This window comes from Camellia sinensis, chromosome 9 (assembly GCF_055761805.1).
Source record: "Camellia sinensis isolate YWXY chromosome 9, ASM5576180v1, whole genome shotgun sequence".
NCBI classification, from domain to species: domain Eukaryota; kingdom Viridiplantae; phylum Streptophyta; class Magnoliopsida; order Ericales; family Theaceae; genus Camellia; species Camellia sinensis.
The window spans coordinates 117,038,523-117,059,504 of NC_138969.1; the positions used below are offsets into that span (position 1 = coordinate 117,038,523).

General features: G+C 39.6%; 1 protein-coding gene across 1 annotated transcript; it reads right to left on the bottom strand.

Annotated features, from left to right (window-relative positions):
• Nucleotides 1-3,543: 3,543 nt before the first annotated feature.
• Nucleotides 3,544-17,882, bottom strand: LOC145799697 (uncharacterized). The gene is made up of 4 exons (XM_082889323.1): nt 17,754-17,882; nt 17,316-17,384; nt 16,898-16,995; nt 3,544-3,769 (listed from the first exon to the last, which is right to left on the bottom strand). The coding sequence occupies exons 1-4, from the start codon at nt 17,880-17,882 to the stop codon at nt 3,544-3,546; spliced, it is 522 nt and encodes a 173-aa protein (XP_082745449.1).
• Nucleotides 17,883-20,982: the final 3,100 nt, after the last annotated feature.

Sequence of the window (20,982 nt, forward strand, 5' to 3'; positions counted from 1 at the left end):
ACACACACTTACAAAAGGTACTCAAACATGAGGCAAATGAAGCATGTAAAGAGGACACAAAGGAGAGAGGGTGACCCTCTCCTTCTTAGGACCTTAAAACACCATCCCCACCACTGAAATCCCTCTAGATTTCAGTGGTGAGAGGGCCAATACAAGGTGGTCCCGAAGCTCACAAAGATGGCACAAAAATGAGGCCAAACAAGGCCTAAGAGGGGGTAAACAATCCCAAACACCAAAGTGATCTTAAAAAACAGATCAACAACATGCAAAAACACAACTTTTATTAGTTATAAGTTTAGCTCAAAATAGCATGAAAGATAGGCTAAAAGCTTAAGCAAGAAAGGGGGATTTAAGGTTGAAAAACTCACCCTTGATGAACTTCTTCAAAGCTACAACTTCAGCAGGTTTTTTTGAGCTTAAACCAAACCAAAAACTCCAAAAGCAACCTTAAGATGCTTCAGCAACAAAAGGGAGGTGCTTGGCTAGGAGGTTGTGTGCACAAGTGAAGAGACAAAACACTTTAAGGCACCAAATATGGAGAGAGAGGGGAATATAGAGAGGGAGATATATGTATATGCCCTAAGCCAACTTCAGAACCTGAGACAAGAGATAGAGCCTTTCCTCTTATAGAGAAACAAGCACCAAGCTTGTTGAAGAAGCTTGAAGCTAGATGCAATCCCTCTATACATGTGTATGGAGGATGCAATCTGTGCACTCCAGCTGGCACAGCTGGCATCCACAACACCTGTAGAATATGCAGGAAGGCCACCGACCAGTTAAAGTGGTCGGCCCGCCACTTTACTGGTCGGCCGACCACTTTTCATGAGAAAGTGGTCGGCCAGCCACTTTTTCTGGTCGGCCAGCTACTTTTAGTGGTCGGCCAGAAAAATAAGTGGTCTCCAGGGGTAATTGGTGGTCTCCACACTGAAAGAAAGCTAGTGGTGTTGTGGGAAACCAGAAAATGTGGCCCAAAGACCAAGGAAACCAGTTTCCAGACCAGAAAATTGGCTGGCAGGAAGAAAAGTGGTCTCCAAGGATAAAATCTGGTTTCCAGGGGTAATTGGTGGTCTCCACACTGAAAGCAAGCCAGTGGTGTGGTGGGAGACCAGCAAATGTGGCCAAAAGACCAAGAAAACTAGTTTCCCGACCAGAAAACCCGCTGGCGGGAAGAAAAGTGGTCTCCAAGGAGAAAACTAGTCTCCAGGGGTAATTGGTGGTCTCCACACTGAAAGCAAGCCAGTGGTGTGGTGGGAGACCAACAAATGAGGCCCAAAGATCAAGAAAACCAGTTTTCTGACCAGAAAACCGACTGGTGGGATGAAAAGTGGTCTCCAAGAAGAAAAACTGGTCTCCAAGGAGAAAAAGTGGTCTCCCACCCTTGTACCACTTCCCAAACATGAAAGTCAAGGTTCGTGCCAAGAACAAACCAACATGGATGGAAAACGAGAGTTCGGGAGGGAAAACGCGCGGCCGGGCCCCCCGAAAACGGGCTGTTGAGCACAAAAAGTGGCGTATGACCACAAAAGTGGTCTCCCGGACCACAGTGTCCCTCTAGATAGAGGAAACAAGGTGTGTTCCAAAAACCGTGCCAAACGGAGAATGTTAAGCGGTCCTGCGCACGGCCAACGGCTCCGAAAATTGAAAACTAGTCTCCAAACAGGAACAGTGGCCTACGACCACGAAAAGTAGTCTACGACCACTGAGAGATGGTCTACAAGACCTCTCCCTCCTTCCGGAAAGAGAAAACAAGACTTAGTCCGCAGACTGAGTCAAAGTACAAAGAGTCCCGAGGTCCGGAGGTGAGGCTCTCAGCCAGGAACTCCGAAACCTCGAAACGAGCACAACATGCGCAATCACCGAGTGCTCAATTGATGACGTCTGAGTCTTAAGGTTGGTTAAAATGGGGTGTCTACAGGTTCCCACTTGGTTTTCTTGGCATTTTGAACATTGTCGGTTGTGGACTCTGCCTTTTCTTTCTCTTTTCCCCTTTTCTATTCCAGAGCGATCTTCACCTGGATCTCCTATATCATTTCTCTTTGAAATGGTTCCAGTGCCTGTTCTTTCTCAGTCAAAGGTGCAGCCTTAGCTTTACCACTAGTAGTGATTTCCTCTTCCTTCCCAGTCTCTTGTATCTGTCCTTTCATATTTGAATCTTCCTCACTCAACCATCCACTGGCTTGGGTCCTACCATCCTATCTGAATATATCTTGTATCTTCTTCCTCAAAGAAGTAAAGATCCTCCAGATCCTCTTCCAATTCTGCCAGATGCTCCTCTAGGTTTGCTAAGTCATTCAGGCCTAGCTCGGGCCACTTATTCTGATTCTGCACCATTTGGTCTTTGTCGATAACATTAATGCTGAAAATGTCCGACAGTATGACTACTGGCTTCGGCTGATCGATGGCCACAATGTATAAATTGGGATCGTACTCCTCCACAAGTGAGACCCCTTTCTCTATGACACGAGTATTAAACGACCCTGTCTTCAGTGCATTCTTCTCTCTCTTCGTTTCTATTGGCACGGGCCTGGGTTGGGTTTGTGGTGTTAGATCCATCATGCACATGTTTGTGCCTTCTGAATAACTACCTCCGATTTTGGTAGGTGGGATGAAGTAATGTGTGTGCTAGGGTTGAAGGTGGGCAATAGTGTATGGATGTGGTTAATTTTTCTAGGCAGGGGGACTTGGTTGTATGCAGGAAGTGGGTTGGTTGTTGGGTTTGGAAGGTTAAGTGATGACTTTGTTGTCAATGAGATCCTGGATCTTATGACATAGACGGTAGCACATGTCCGTGGAATGGCCATGTTGTTGATGGAAGATACAATATTGGGTAGGGTCATGTTTGGGTGGCAATGGGTCTCGAAGTGAACGTGGATCGAGTCGCTTGAGATGTCCATTTTGCATTAATAGTTTGAGGGCGTGGGTTGGGCTCATATGGAGGGGAGTAAAAGCACTTCGCTTTCAGGGTGGGCCAGTGTTTTGTGAAGGTTGTGAGGTTGTGGCAGTAGGAAAGGGATCAACCATCTTGGCTGTTGAAGCAACAATATTGACATCCGCGGGACATGGAACAGTGCTACTGCTAGCATTGGTATTGCTAGAAAATGACCTTCTTGCTGGTTTACTTGTTAAATGGATAATACCCTTTTTGAATGCACTCTCAATTTGGATCCCCAACTCATATAAGGAAGCAAATGTAGATAATGGTGCCACTATCATTCTTTACAACATGTCTAGCTTATGGTTCTGGACCACCAGTCGGACTTGTTCTCTTTCGGTAGGCCAATTTGTCATTCGGGCTACCTTGGCTCTCCACTGGGCAACAAAATCAATGAATGATTCTTTGGGGTTATAGGTAGTAGCCTCCAACTCACTAGTAGTTACTTCTATCTGGGTGTTATATGAATACCGATTGACAAATGCCTTAGACAGCTCCTTCCAATTCCATTTTGTTGAGTCTTCCAACATAGCGTACCAGATGGCCGCCACATCAGACAGGGTTCTTCCAAACAAGGAAAGCTTTTGTGCCTTGGACAAACCCATGGGCCTCTACACATCTAAAAATAATTGGACATACACAATCGGATCCCCACTCCCATCGAATCTGTCGATGTAGGGCATCTTAAATTTCTTCGGTAATCTGATCGAAGCCTCAGTGTACCTGTCTTCGATATCTGAAATGGAGTTAAAGCCCATGGATTTCTTCAATGCTTTCTCCAATTTGGAAATCTTGACTAAGGCCGGATCAATTTCATTGATATCCAAAGAAAAAACCCTACAGGAGGTTGAACCAGAGGTCAATAAGCTTCAGCTAGGGGAAACATGTCCTGGGGATCCGACACTGGCAAATTTTTCTACTAGTGGGGGGTAGATCTGGGTTTGGTTGAGCAGCTGGGATCAGATGCACGGTTGATGTTGAGGCCCCAGATATACGTCGTAGATTGGCAATAATTTCATCATGTGCAGCCATCCTCTGATTTGTAGTGTCCATGGTTCTTTGGAAAGCCATCATCATGACAACAAATTCCTCCGCATTCTGTACTGTATTTTGTGCCATTGCTAGTCTGGGTGAACTAGATTCTGGTGAACTGATTGAGTAAGAACGGATAGGTGTTTACGGAGTGCTTTGTACTGATACTACTGACTGTCTGTTCCTTCTTTGTCGAGTGACTGACGGGAGCGAGACTAACACGGGCTGACCACCAACAAGGTCTGGAGCTTTGCAAAGCCTGCCAAAATGGGTCCACACAACTTGGGGAATATCGGGTCTTTCTGAAGCTATGATGGTAAACTACCTAGCAAAAAGAAAGAAAGAAAAACATAATCAAAACTCAGACAACACTTTGGCCCCAATTCACAATAGTTATAACACATAGCTGAACTGTAATCTCCACTAAAATGTGTTCTCAAACTCATACTGATATGAACCATCCTATACAGTTTCACTGTAAAAGCACATACCAAGTAAATGAACCAAAACACCCCTATGAGGGGGTAGGGTTACCCTGTCCTAGATTTTTGGCATGATCTAGGTTGCACTATTTCAAACAAATGGTTTCACGCAATCCTGCACGGGTGAGCATCTTGTCCTAGTTTGGAACAGTCACTATGGTTTCACTATTTGTAACCAGGTCAAATAGTCAAAGAGAGTAGCTCAGCAAGACTACCTAATATACCTCTCACACCTAACATCGAGAAGTGAAAGGATGATCAAACGGTATAGTGGTAATCTAGATCCAAGGGTTGTGTTTCCAACATGGTAGAGCCCACGACCGGTCAGCCTTTTGGCAAGCTTTTAGGCAAGCCTCTGGCAAACTGTCCAGGAATAACAATCGCAAACACAGTGACTTAAGTGCACCAATGCAAATGCAAATGCAAAGAACATATAAGTGTAGATAAAAGTTCACATCATAAAGTTCAAGTCAAGTTCTCTAAGTCCCCAACAGAGTCGCCAAAAACTTTAGCTCAACTTTTTCACGCTCCTTTCGGAAGATGAGAAGCCATACAGTTCGGACTCTACCTGTGGTTCTAAATCTGATTTCACAAGTGCAATGTGAAACAGTAAAAACACAAAAAGAATCCAAATCCGGCCATTCTTTTTCAAAAATCGATGTTTTGAATAAAATGCCAAAAATGGACTGCTTTGCCAGATTTCAGAGTCGCCACCTAAATATTTTTGAAAAATTTAGAAAACCCCAGACTCATGCCAAAGGCTATTAGTCTGTCATCACCAAAGTTGTCTCGGCTTGGGAACTTAGGTACAAGAGGGAAAGATCATGAATTGAGCACCCCCCTCGCCCGATCAAAGATTGGCCTCTACTAATCATGATGTGAATCTTATTTACATTATGTGCTCTTGTTCCGATTATTAGACTAACTTACTATGTGATGTACTCACAAGTATAGACTAATATGCAAGAATTGGAACATGTAATCTTATGTCTTGTTTTTGAAAAGAGTTTGTGAATGTGCCACTTGGAAAAGTGAGCTCAAATCCACACGAATCAATTTCTCCCAATTCAAGCAACTAGCCTTCATCCACAGGCATTCAAATAGTTATATCATTTAAGCATTTAGCCTCATGGTGAACATGCTTTGATATGGCAACAACCTCATTCATGGAGTATGCTAAAGCAAATAAAAGCTCACCTAGTACTCCAAACCAAAAAAAGATGAAAAATGGTCCTAACTAATGCAATATGACTAATGCGACGCATACAATATGCAATTACTAGGCTCGACTAATATGACATATGAATCAATTTGATAGCATGCGGTCTAAGCACGTATTCAGAAAGGCATTTAACTAACAATGCGAGTTAGAATGATGCGTTGAGCCTCAATGCATGCAATATAAGCGGATGCAAACATAAGAGATGCTAAATGAAACATGATGCTTCTAAACCAACCATCGTAAGCAGGTAAATAAAAGGGAGAAAGACGTGGGGTTGAAAGACATACACGTTATTACAACATTGCGTCCTTACGCAGGAGGGTCCGAATAAACTAATTAGTTAAGCTAATTACCACTAATTACAAACTAAATAAAATAATCAACTAAGCTAGCTAATTAAATATTACAACAAATTGACTAACTAATTGAACTAACCAATTAATTACAAATCAAAACGAACTAATTAGTTACAGGAAAATAACATGAAAGAAGTGCTAAGCTAGCTATTCTAACTACCCCGCCTAGGTAAACGAGGTATGCTCATACATGCATGGATTTCCACCCGAAAAAAGACCACTATTCTGCTGCCAGATGCCTCTGTTGCACAGGTTTTCACCTCAAAACCAACTCTATTTTGCTAGAAAAAAGTACACTATTGGGTTTTGCAAAGGTGGGCGGCAGGCTAGAAGTGGTGGCTTGCCAGCCATAAATGATGGTCTGCTGGCCACAAAAAATGGCTTGCCAACCATTGATGCCTGGTTTTTCCTGCTACAACAGAGAGCAAATAGAGCAAGCATATGGTATTCTCAAGGGTTGTTTGCATAACTTACCCCTCATTATCATCAAAGGAGTAGTAAATTTGATTCATAAACAATCAATGAATGCAATATCACTGCATGATGGCCTATGAACCAAAGGGTGCAAGTTCAATAAATGCAACAAATAAAGACTCTCAAACCTCCTCCCTATCATGAATGATCAAGGGAAATGGTTGACAATGACTCTTGAACCGTTTTCACCACTAATGAGTATGAAACGACTCAAGACTCAAGGGTTCAATTAACGTCCGATTGAACCCAAACCAAGTTATTATCTTGTATTATTTTAGTCAAAGTTTTATTATTCCATTTTAATTACCTTTCCATCCTTTAATTCAATAAGTCCAAAGGTGAGCTTGAAGTCCTCTAATGGAAAAAAGCATCAAAACAAGAGTTCTTTTAGGCAAAAAAGAAGTGTCATGCCGTTGGTAATAAACCCCCAAAGAGATTAAACCATTAAGCATAAGACCTCAATCTCATGCTTTAAACAAGCAACTAGTTTGAACCAACTTTCAAAGGAAAGCAAAATCCAAGAAAGGAGAGAGGTTGTAGAAGTGATTAGGGGTGAAAACAAGTATGGAAAGCAAGAAATAAATGCTATCAACTCAAATAGGTTGGTGGCTGAGACCTAAACCAGCAAACCAATGAAGACAATTACATTACAAGTATGCAATACAAGGATCAAATGCAATGGACCACTGAAAGCAGTCCTAGAACAGTGCTAAATAAGTCCTAAAACATGCTGGAATTAAGACAAAATTAACTAGAACGATAAGCTAAAACATGGAGTTATGTAAGCCAGTAAACAAGACACAAGAAGGGGAGGCTAACCCCTTCAATTTTGGAATTGAAAACATGTTTTTAGCCACTGAAATAACTTTGAAATTCAATATTTAAAATCCCAAAAAAAGATATTGTCATGGTGGGAAACACAAGGGTAAAGGCTAGAGAAGCAATGTGGAAAGAAAGGTGAACCACTCCTCCACCCTTTAAGACCTTATACAACAAGTTTTAGCCCAAAAATACAGATTTTACACAGCCCAAAACAATAGAAAAATAGTAGGAAAAGAAGCAACCAAAGCAATGAAACAAGCTAAGCCTTATATCTCTTGAAGAGAAGAACACTTTTAAGCAATAATTCAACACATATACACCCTTAAGAGCTCAAAGTGGGCTCAAAAGTACCTCATCTCAAAGATGGCAAGGTTTGGTTAAGAGTGTATAGACAAAAGCTTAAGAAATTTCAAGAGAGAGAGAGAGAGAGAGAGAGAGAGAGAGAAAGGGAGAGAGAATTGTAGAGAGAGAAAATTAATTTTGCTCTAATTTTTCTAACCCACAAAAATGGAAGAGGAGGTCCTCTATTTATAAAAAAACATCACACTCCCTCAGAAACATCCATCCTTACATACGTAGGTAGATGTAAACATTTGTGCAAACTGTTGGCATAGCTGGCAGAAAATATCTGCAAAACACACTTGTGGCCGGCAGGCAAGACACTTGGCCGGCAAGGCACAAGGGTGGCTAGCAGCCAAAAGGGATGGTCGGCAGCCCACAAAAATGGGCCTGCAGGTCTAAAGTTATTTATTTATTTATTTATTATTATTTTTTATTTTTTAAGGTTTGAAAGGCTGGGGTTTTGGTGCAAAAACAAGGAACAAGGTTTGTAGGGTTTTGAGGCTCAGAGCTGTGGCATTCTGCTGAAGACTTTCGAGCACTTGACAAGCACATACATTCATCATTAGGTGTGCAAGTGATGGTGCCCAAGTCGTAAGGACGGTAAAAAATGGGGCGTCTACACAATTTCTAAAATATATATACTAAACGAGACACAAACCGCCCACAAAAATTAAATAATTCTAAACAAAAACCAACCACATGTGTATGTACGAAACTGACATAACAAGCTAAAACAAAATAAATGAATGTCCTAGAGGTCCATGCAATTGAGTCCCCGTTGCACCATGAGTGTCACACCTAAAACTCGTCCCTAAAAGTTTGGGCATGACCTACTCAGAAACGGACACTTAACCTGGTATACATAACGTATGGGGCTTGAATGGAAGCTTTTAACAACGTACAATAACATAAAATTACGTCCATCGAGCTATTACTATCATGCCAGGATCACAAACTTTGCATCGGATAGATAGACGCATAGTAACGTGCATCCAAGAAATTAGTTATGCATACATAAATAATTGCAGACCCAGCCCCATGATTGGGCATATAACAAGACATCGGGGGAAGGAAGGAGTTACACGCATTACTTCTTTAGACAGACAACTAAAACACAAAGCTTAAAGCTTAACAAAGCTCCATAAAATTGCACAGGCTTCATTTAAGTGCCTGGACCCCCTGAGGCTGACAAAAGAGAGACAAGCGTCATGGGTTAAGACTTACCTCCAGATGGATTACCTACAGAATCAGATAAAACACAGAGTGAGTCACGCTCGGTGAATAATAGTACTTCAGCAATTCGATACTCAACTTAAAAGAGGATACATATCAATGCACGTGTAAATGCAGAGATCATATGATTAATCAGATTTTGTACTAGTTTCAACATGGCCTTAGGCCCAACCTTTAAACATGATGGCTTTAATCCCTTGAACGGGTTGGCTTTTAGCCCTTAAGAAGAATGGCATTCAGCCCTTATAAGAATGGCATTAAGCCCTTATCAAAATGGTATACAGCCCTTATCAGAATGGCATACAGCTTTTATCAGAATGACATACAGCCCTTATCAGAATGGCATACCGCCCTTATCAAAATGGCATACCGCCCTTATCACGCATGTATGAACTCAAGAGGTGTCTCACACGGATTCTAGAGGTGACTCACATTGTAGCACTTAGTTCCGTACAACACTTTGTTTCACACCAGAAAATACAGATTGGCCATAGGCCTAGATGTCATCAGAGCAGGTTAGTTTCAGAATCTTACAAAGTTCCAGAGTCATGAGAAAGTATACACTTCCTTTCCATCATTCATTCACATTCTTTGAATTCTTCACATAGTTACATAATTGACATGCGATAACAGAATGCTAATGGCCATCATTAGCTGTAAGTAGAGTGTATGCTACAGATGGACACAGTTGTCTTGCATATAACAGAGCATTAATAATAATTGTTTACAGAAACACATGCGCCATTACAGTACTATTCATGAGAGCGGACCAATTCACACCATAACATGGGTCATATAACAATGTTGTCGATATTCAATTCTTTGACGTATAAGGCAACCTGTGGTTCTATCCGATTATTCATTTCGATAATCCATCCTAGGCAGATATCTATGTCATAAAAGATGCGTCAAATCAACCAGATTATAGGAGTCCATAATAGGACATTCAAAATATCATGTTTCCATAAGTGGGGTTTACATCCCCAATGCCTTTTTCATTAATCAATTGCACAGTATTAATAATTCGTATGTCATTCTTATACGGAGTCATAAGTAACTTACAGGTTGTAGTACATTAATGCTAACTATTAACCGTAACTAGAATGCAGAGCAGTACCAGAGTCATGCCGATGTACACAAAGTCTTTCAACACTCTCACCGATTTCCAAACAACATAAACATTAACATAATTACATGTAAAGAGCAGAGTTAATAATAAGAATTATTAACGGTAGCAAACGTACGATTATAGTACTGCTACTCAAAGTGCCGTAGCAGAGTGCTTGTGTGATACCCCTATTCCGTAATATGCTAAATTGGTCCTTAATTTGAACGTGATTATGTGTTCAGCATGACTTTATGTGCCATTATGTGATTTTGCAATTCTATCTGTTCACTGTAGGAATATCTGTTTGAGTAAACTACTTTGGGAATTAAATTGGGGGCCCTATCGGCCACAGAACCCGAAATTGATCGCGCCATTGTGATTGGCGTAATTTTTGGAGCCTACAGTGGAGTTTAATTGAAAATTGATTTGGGTCAGATTAAATCGATTAAACTGATGAATTAAGTGCACAAATATTTTATAGTGAAATAATGTGTTGAGTGGGGCTAAATAGGGGCCTTATTATGATCAATTCCTCACCCTTATATCATTTTGGCTGAAGTTTAACTCTCTAGAAAAGAGAGAGAGATGACTTTGAGAGAGAGGGGAGGCACCTTTGGGCATTTTGATTCAAAATTGTGAATTGGGAAGGCTAGGTGCAAGACTGGGCCATAATTGTGAAGATTGAGCCTCTAAGTAAGCATTGATTCTTGAATTCCTGAGTTTAATGTGTAATCTTGTGTGTTCAAGGGTTGTTTGTGATCAAGAGCATGATTTGAGATCATTTTGTTGAAATTGAGGCTTGATATGTGCATGCATGTAATGAACTCCCATGGAATCACAAATCTAGCATGTAATTTGTGAAATTATGAAAGATTGGTAGTGTAACCCCACATGCAAGCAGGTCTTTGTTAAATTTTATGGGAATGAGCACTAATTACATTATTTGAAGTGAATATGAAGTTAAGAGGGCATGCATGTACAAATCTTGGGAGTATAAGTCCTGAATGTTTGAATTTGAGCATGTTGGTGATGAGGTTGTGATATTTTGAGACATGCATGCAAATAAATTATGAAATTGTGCTTCAATATGTTGAAATTCTATGTTTGTACCATGTTAGTACATGATTATGTGAAGTTTGGATCGAAATCATGCATTTAGAGCCTTTGAATGTCGAGATGAAGCTCAAGAACTCAATCTGGAAAACCCAGATTTTCGATGTCCGCTCGAGCGGGTGAAGTGCCGCTCGAGCGGAGAAAATGAGCTCCCAGCATTTTTTTGCAGACGTGGTTCCCGCTCGAGCGGGGGAATTTGACGCTCGAGCGGGGAGCTATGTAGACAGGCAGTACGCTTGAGCGGCCGAGTTCACGCTCGAGTTGGAATTGAAGGCAACCAGTACTTTTGCAGACCTAAGGGTCCGCTCGAGCGGGGAAGTCCACGCTCGAGCGGGGACCTTATTTTCTGAAATCCCGCTTTTGCATTTTGTGTTCTGTTTTCCGTTCTCTTTCACTTGCAAGCACTCTTAGGCATATGTTAAGCATTGTAAATGAGTTAATGAGGTAATAATAAAGTCTAAAGAGGAATATGTGAATTAAAGAACGGATTAAACTGTTAATGACCCTTTTGTGTTCATGAAACGTGTAGGGTCAAGCTCCAGGGCAAATCCACAAGCCGATCACTGTGAGTAATATCGATATTCGAATAATTGTGAATGTCCAATTGTTTATTCCCTCATAAGCTTTATGAATTGCTGGAATTGCTGATTGGGATTGTGGGCAAAAGTCTGACATGAAAGTAATTGGACCAGAGGTCGTTTTGATAGAAATGAATGGACCAGAGGTCGTTTTGATAGAGACGAATGGACCAAAGGTCGTTTCGATATGAATAAATGGACCTAAGGTCATTCTGTCTGATAGAAATAAATGGACCTAAGGTCGTTTTGACGTAAACAAATGGACCAAAGGTCGTTCTGATAAACATAAATGGACCAAAGGTTGTTCTGATAGAAATGAGTGGACCGAAGGTCGTTTTGACATGAATGAGCGGGCCGAAGGCCGTTTTGACAGAAATGAATGGACTGAAGGTTGTTTTGATAGAAATGAGTGGACCGAAGGTCGTTTGGACATATATGAATGGACCTAAGGTCGTTTTGACATGAATGAGTGGGCCGAAGGCCGTTTTGACATAAATGTATGGGCCAAAGGCCGTTTTTACGTAAACGAATGGGCCGAAGGCCATTTTGATAGAAATGAAAGGGCCGAAGGCTGTTTTGACGTAAATGAACGGGCCGAAGGCCGTTTTGACATGAATGGAAATCTGAATGGGCCAAAGGCCAGAATGTTTGGAACTATAGTCACTTGATTTGAATTTCGTGTAGTTATATATCCGTTAAATAGAAATAGGAATTGGGCCTAAGGCCGTTTGGAACATGTTGTTCTACATTGTTATGTAACTCCTGTATTTGATTTGATATTATTCACTGGGCTTTTGCTCGCGCTCATTCATGTGTTTGTAGGTGAGCCAAGAGAAGTCCAGACCCAGCCTCAGTGAAGTCTGTATGGAGCAACTAAGGTTTTGAGAGAGTCAGCCCTTGTGTCTCACGCACGAGCCCCGTCTTCGCCCTTTTGTTATATATTTACATTTTGTCAGGTTGGCGAAGTTTTGAATACGTCGGTATATAGTTTTCATGGGTTGACTTAGTTTGGATGATCCTATCTGTATAGAATCTTATGTCATTACACTTTTTGTTGTGAGTTATTAACGTACATATGTATGGTTTGTTTTGATGTGCCATGTAAGCACAGCTCTATGGACAAAGTTTTAAATTTGGCTTCCCTTTGGCCCCCTTTACTCTGATGTGTTAAGTCCGTTTTGGTTTGAGGCCGTAGGTAATCTTAGGATTACTGACCGGTTACGTCCTTAACCCATGGGGGCGGGTTCGGGTCGTGACAGAGTGGTATCAGAGCACGAGTTAATAACTCACACACTTGTGCAAAAGAGCGATAAGCGTCTAGAAAAGATCTAGGATGCATTCACGTGGTAAATATAAATCTGAAAGCATCAAGAGTATGCTTAAGTGTTTCGGTATGAACAGTCATGTGCTATAATTTGTAAATTGCTTGCATGGTAAACCTTTGGAATACGTATGCTCTCTGGTATATGCATAGTTGTGAATCTCTGTATTAAGTATAATGCTATGTTTGGTATAAGTGAATGATTTCCTAAATTCTCCTTGAACATAATTGTGGTATCCTTAGCGGAGGCCCTCGCCCAGGGGATATAATACTGTGGCTTATGGTCATGAAGCCCTAGCCCGGGGGAAATAATACCGTGGCACAGGCCCTCGCCCGGGGGAAATAATACCGTGGCCATTGTATGAGATATGTTGATATGCTTGACCAACATGATATGTCACACTAAAAGAAGTACCACACATGATTCGAATATGAGATATAAATTGTTACACTAATGTGTACAACAAGTTTGTTTTGTTATAATGCACATACATGAAAAGTTGTTTATGTGCATTCAATTCTGCCTACGGGTGTCTATTTGAAATATGAACATGATTTGAGTATATAATTACTTAGTAAATGTTCAGCATGCGATATTTGATAAATATGCAATTATCTGTGACGTAAGTGATTAATTGCGTATGATATGTGAAAGGAGAATATAACAATGTGCCTATGTGTGAATGTACTCATGTGATTTTGTGTTTAATTTCGTATTGGGCATCCCAGTATTTGGTAAAGTTTGATAAGAATTTGTGTAGAGTATGGGCAAATTAAGGGCATACGGGTTGGAAGGTTCTTCCACAACCCGACTTGATAGTCCGAAAAGAGTAGTACAAGAATTGGCAGAGATCTTGAGACAACAGCGTCAGTTGCCGCTACGGCAAGAACCTTTGCCACCACCAGTGTGAGAAACACCGAGGAGTTTGTTATCAGACTTCTGGGGCTCGTTATAGATATGGTAAAATGGACCATACGGCAAGGAACTGTCCTCGGATTGAACGAAATGTGAATGAATCCTCTGCCTTGGCTAAATCCGTACCAGTGGTAGGAATTGCTACTCAGGATGGAGTAATCACACTCATCCCAGAAAGCACTCAGAATGTTGTAACCATTATCTCAGGTATCTATACTGTTTACAAATGAATGCTTATGTGTTGATTGATTCTGAATTAGTACGTTTGTTCATCTTCGCTTGGGATATTATTTGATTCGGATCGGCATATATTTCATATCTGCTGCATGTGTATCTAGATTGGTTAGACCCACATGATCGAGACTGTATTCATTGGAGGTATATGCCCCGTTTGGGAAATTTGTGAAATACGTTTTGGGATATTGATTGACTCTGCACATGCACATATATATCTACACCTATGCTCAGGGTGATTTATTATGTTACCGTCTTCAATGACTAAACCACTGGAATTATGATTCTGTAATCGTGTGACCAAGTTGAGCGCCCTAAATGATGAACTCTATAATTGTGAGACCATATATTTTGATTGGTAGAAAGTTGACTGGGTGATGTGACTAATTTGGAACTTTTGCGTAACAATCCCATACTATGTGTCCCCGAGGAACTTTGTATAATGTATTACTGTGCACCATGTTCTTGCATATAAGGCTAAGAACATAACAAATGACATTCTCCATTTAAGACAGATTACAACATGATCATCAACAATTTTCTGGGTACCAAGAATAACAAGTAACATGCCACACAGTTCTTAAGGAAATAAGCCCGTTGGATCCAATTTCGAACCAAGAGTTATTCTCGGGGTGGCAACCCGGGCGTTTCTCTAAGACAATCCGATTGAAGGTCACCTAGCCTAACATAGGTCTTTTCCTTACAATCATTGAGTACTAGAGTCATCACGGCCCAACCCAGATCTATTCCCTAATGGCCAGAGTCACTACACACAGTGAAATAATTTCCCTCGACTTTTATATGCAGATATTCCTAATAATCAATACAATTCAGTTTCGCAAAACATGGTAGTTCACCATTATAAACATGAGACCATAACAATTAGTTTACAGTATGTCAAGTTTACACATGTTTTAGAAATAATTTAATTCCATTGATAATATAATAATTTATCAAAACAGTTTAGTCCTGAAACAACAATTTAATATTCCAACAGTTCAGGGTAGGGAACATTTATAAAAATATGTAGCATGGAACTACTCACCTGAAAACATAATAATGTAATCCTCGAATAGAGTATTAAAGGCCAACTAATGCCTTGAACGAAGTATGAAAACTACATGTCACTACTAATTTAAAATTACTAAAGAAGAAAAAACTAAGTAACCCCAAACTAAAGCGCACCAACACGGCTCAACCCAACTCACCGTTACTCTTAAATATTACCTAAGTTCATGTTCTTCAAGGTCTAAAATTACCCAAGACATGAGTTCAAATCGAAACTTAATTAAAAGTAACCTTAAGATAAAATAGAATTTTAAACAAGCTTTCCCAATCTATATGGCAACTTTGAAAATTAAAACCCACTCCACGCTATTAGAAAAATTCCAAAACCCTTCAGATATCAACTAATATAACCTAAGTTTAATTATATCCAAACAGGTTTTTTTTTGTAACACTTTAAAGAAATTAATGGTTCTCTTAGTATACAGGGCAATCAACTCAAGGACAAAAATATAAGAAACTAGACTCGTAATCGATTCTAATGACGTTAATTTGATAATTTTCAGATTCATACCCAATGAGAACGACACTTTTGAATTTACTGTTTTACACCAATTTTCTGGATAGATTTGAACGCACCAGTTAATATAGATTTTGACTTCCAAAAATTATGAGAAAATTCTGATAGGGTTCAATATGTAATTAATTTACTGTAAAAATTTCAGTTCGAAATTCATCCGTTCGGTATGATTCCTCAATTTTTAATGTTTGTGGTTCTGTACAAAATTTTTTTGAACTAAGAATTACACCCATTATTTCTCATCACCAACCACTAACTTGGCACCCAAACAACACATCCGTTTCTCATATTCCTTCCCAACAACAAGCATATTACACACATGAACCGTCACAATATATAAATATAATAAAATAGGACAATAACTTAGAGTTGTTGACCACCAATGTTGCTGAAAGTTTCTCTCTCTCTCTCTCTCTCCCTTTTTCTCCCTCACGGGTGTTGCTAACTTGTGATGAACAAATAAGAGGGTAGGGTTTGGGTTTATTTTATTTTATACTAGTGGTTGGGCACACCCAAAGCATGTGTAGGTCAAATAAATAAGTAATATACAAAATGTTTATATACTGTAAGCAACTCAAATGGTAAGAGCATTATTTATGAAATTGTGGTCTAGAGTTTAAGTCACACCCTCTGCTCTATTTTTTTAATAATAATAAATGTTGCATCAAAATTAAAGTCTTTCACTATAAATTTATTTTAGATTTTAAATTAATTAAAAGACCCTCCAAATATTTAATTTGCACTTTAAGATTCACAAGTAAAATATTTGAGGTTTGTAAAATAATAATTATTTAATTATTTACTTTATTTTTATATTTGGGTTCTCACATTCTCCCCCCTAAAAGAAAACTTTCATCCTCAAAACTAACTTGAGTAAATCATGAGAATAGATGTGGGTACTTCTCGCGCATTTCATCCTTGCGTTCCCAGGTTGCCTTCTCAACTTGATTACGCCACAGTACCTTAACTAATTTAATGGCCTTCGTATGCAACATTTTCTCTTTCAAATCCAAGATTTGAACAGGTATCTCCTCATACGAAAAAATCCTCTCTACTCTGATGCGGCTCATAATCTATCACATGCAATGGACTGTGCACATATTTCCTCAGCATAGACACGTGAAACACATTATGCACTCCTACCAACCTAGGGGATAAAGCAACACGGTATGCAACCTCACCAACCTTCTTCAGTACCTCCAATGGTCCAATGTATCTAGGACTCAACTTCCCTTTCTTTCCAAACTGGATGACTCCTTTCCATGGTGATACTTTCAAGAATACCATATCCCCCACATGAAACTCTAAATCTCTCCTACGATGACCAGTATAACTTTTTTGTCTACTCTCAGCAATCAATAATCTCTCTCTGATGGTGATAATTTTTTGTGTGGCATCCTCCACCGAATCAGGTCCCAACATTTGCCTTTCACCAACATCTTACCAACACAAATGAGACCTACACTTCCTCCCATACAAAGCCTCATAAGGAGTTACTCCCAAACTAGAATGATAACAATTATTATACGCAAACTCCATGAACGGAAAATAATCATCCCAATTACCTCTTCACTAGCACAAGCCCTCAACATATCCTTAAGGGTTTGAATAGTCCTTTCCGATTGCCCCTCTGTCTGAGGATGATAAACTGAATTAAAATTTAACTAAGTACCCATAGCTGACTGTAACACACCCCAAAACTTAGACACAAAATGAGGGCCCCGATCTAACACTATTGACACAGGTGCACCATGCAATGTAGCAATCTCCTTCACATATAGCTGTGCAAATCGATCTAGAGAATGGTTCATCCATATTACAATAAAATGTGCTGACTTGGTTAATCTATCAACAACTACCCAAACTGCATCGTGATTACTACTAGTACAATGTAATCCACACACGAGGTCCATGGTAATATGATCTCATTTCCATTCTGGTATAGGTAAAGGTTGCAGTTTCCCTGTGGGTTTATGATGTTCTACTTTGACCTGTTGACACACCAAACATTGAGCCACAAATTCTATAATATCTCTCTTCACACCATTCCACCAAAAATGTTCATGAAGATCCCAATACATCTTAATGCTTCCAGGATGAATACTGTAACTAGAACTATGTGCCTCCGTCATAATCTCCTTCCTCAATCACCACCAGTAGGAACACAAACTCGGCTACAAAATTTAAGCAACCCATCATCACTAACCACAAAGTCTACATCCTTACCCTCTGTCATCTCTCCTTTAATATGCTCACACTGGGAGTCAATCTCTTGGGCTAAACGAATCCGTTCTCTCAAGGTTGGTTGAACTGTCAATTATCTACAATAAGCCCTATCACCAGGCGTAACAACCTCAAACCTCAAACGTCTCATGTATTTCACCAAAAAATTCTCAATAGACAAAGCCGCTACATCTCTAATTGCGACCTTCCTACTCAAAGCATCTACCACCACATTTACCTTCCCCAGATGATATAAAATATTCACATCGTAATCTTTTAGCAACTCAAGCCATCTTCTTTGCCTCAAATTTAGCTCCTTCTATGTGAAAATATACTTTAAACTCTTATAATCAGTGTAAATCTCACATGGCTCTCCATACAAATAATGTTGCCAAATCTTAAGAGCGAAAATCACTGCCGCTAACTCCAAGTTGTGCATAGGATAATTTCTCTCATGTACTTTTAACTGTCGTGACGCATAAGCAATCATCTTCCCATGCTGCATGAGCACACATTCTAAACCCTGTTGTGAAGCATCACTATAAATCACAAAACCACCACCATCTGTAGGTAAGGCAAGGAATAGAGATGATTTTAACCTTTGTTTAAACTCTTGGAAGCTACGCTCACAATCATTATTCCACTCAAGCTTTACCTATTTCCTGGTGAGATGGGTAAATGGCAAAGCAATATGGGAGAATCCTTTCACAAACCGTCTGCAATATCCAGTAAGCCCTAGAAAGATACGTATCTCTGTCACAAAAGTAGGTCGTGGCCAAAAAACAATTACTGCCACCGTCGTGCTATCTACAGATATCCCATATTTACTCACCACATGACCCCAAAAGGATACACTGGTCGACCAGAATTCACACTTCTTAAATTTTGCATACAGTCTCTTCTTCCTAAAAGTCAACAATACTACCCTCAAATGCTGCTCATGCTCCTCCTTACTCCTCGAATAAATTAGGATGTCATCAATAAATACTACCACAAATTTATCTAGTTGGGGTTTACATACACTGCTCATCAAATCCATGAATGCGGCTGGTGCATTTGTGAGACCAAAAGGCATCACCAAGAACTCATAATGCCCATAACGGGTTCTAAAAGCGGTCTTCGAAACATCATCATCCCTTACCTTCAATTGGTGATTGCTTCACCAACCAATCTATCCCCAAAATCACGTCAAAATCCTTAATCTCTAAAGAAATCAAATCCCCTAGAAAAATCCTACCATCTATCTCTACTTCACACGATCTACGTACATCCCCCAACACTACTGTTACTTCTAATGGAGTAGACACAATAATACATTCATCCAAAGGCTCACAAGGAATAGCCAAACAATGTACATAGCTAGATGCCATCTCTTAACCTTCAAAATGATATCAAGAAAGGCTCAACACAAGCTTAAACAAAATTAACTCAGCCACACACTACTAAGGACTCTAGGGACTTGGACCTCGTCTAAATGATGAAATGAAGGATATGCAACTCATAACTATAACTCTGATACCACCATTGTCACACTTCAAACCCGGGCATGACCGACGGTGGCCCACAGGGCCTTAGCCGAAGGCACATGTAAGCCTAAACATGAATCCATAATCACATTGAATAAATTTAACAATAGTCCAGTAATAAATAACCAAACCTTAATCCAATGACATGTCACAAGTATGAACGAAAAAACCAACTATAACCAACTTCCAAAATATATATACTAATTAGGACACAAACTGCCCACAAAAATTAAATAAAACCCAACCACAATGTATGCACAAAACTGACATAACAAGCTGTAGCTTGCTTTTCGTGCTCCTTTCGGATACGATAGCGCCACAGTTTAGACTCCCATGGTTCTGAATCTGATTCCACAAGTGCAATGTGAAATAGATAAACACAAATGAGTCCAAATCTAAAAATTCTTTTGGAAAATTGATTTTGAATCAAAATGCCAAAAATGGACTGCTTTGCCAAATACAGAGTCGCCATGTAAATATTTTTGGGAGATTTAGGAAACCCGAGACTCATGTTAAAGGCCACTTATCTGTCATCACCAAAGTGTCTCGGCTCGAGAATTTAGGTACGAGAGGGGAAGGTCATGAATTGAGCACTCCACTCGCCTGATCAAAGAATGGGCTCTACTAATCATGATATGATTCTTATTTACATTATATGCTCTTGTTCCATTTATTTGGATAACCTTACTATGTGTTGCACACAAGTATAGACTAGTTTGTAAAAATTCTAACACTTTGATTTCATGTTTGTTTGAAAATTGTTTCGAATATGTGTCACTTGAAAAAGTGATCTCATATGTAAGTCAACCGAATTATCCCAATTTAAGCAATTAGCCTTCATCCACAGGCATTCAAGAGATATATCACTTAAGCACTTAGTCTCATGATAATCATGCTTGACATGGCATCACTAACACTCATGTAGTATGCTAAAGCAATAAGTGCTTACCTAGTATTCCAAGGCAAGCCAAAAAGAGATAAAATAATTAGGAAAAATGCATGATCCTAATGATGCAAAATGACTAATGCAAAACATGCAAAAATGTAACTAAGAGGTTCGGTTCTCTAAAATGTCATGTGAATTACTTTAATAGCATGTGGTGGCGCACGTACTCAAGGAAGTAATAAATTATAATGCTGTTTAGAATGATGAACTGAACCTTATGCATGCAAGACGAATGGATGCAAATTATGGAAAATGTTATTTAAAACATGATGTTCTATGCTATCCATCATAAGCAAGTAAATAAAAAGGAGAAAGACGTGGGGTTGGAAGACATGCACATTATTACATTTTTGGCCTTGCACAAGAGGGTCCGAATAAATAGCCTAGCTAAGCTAATTAACTAGCAATTACAAACCAAATGAAATAAATTAATTGTGCTAGCTAATTATTACAAATTGAAATTAACTAAATAATTACACTAACTAATTAGTTACAAATGGGAATTCAGTAATTATTACACATGGGATCAACTAATTG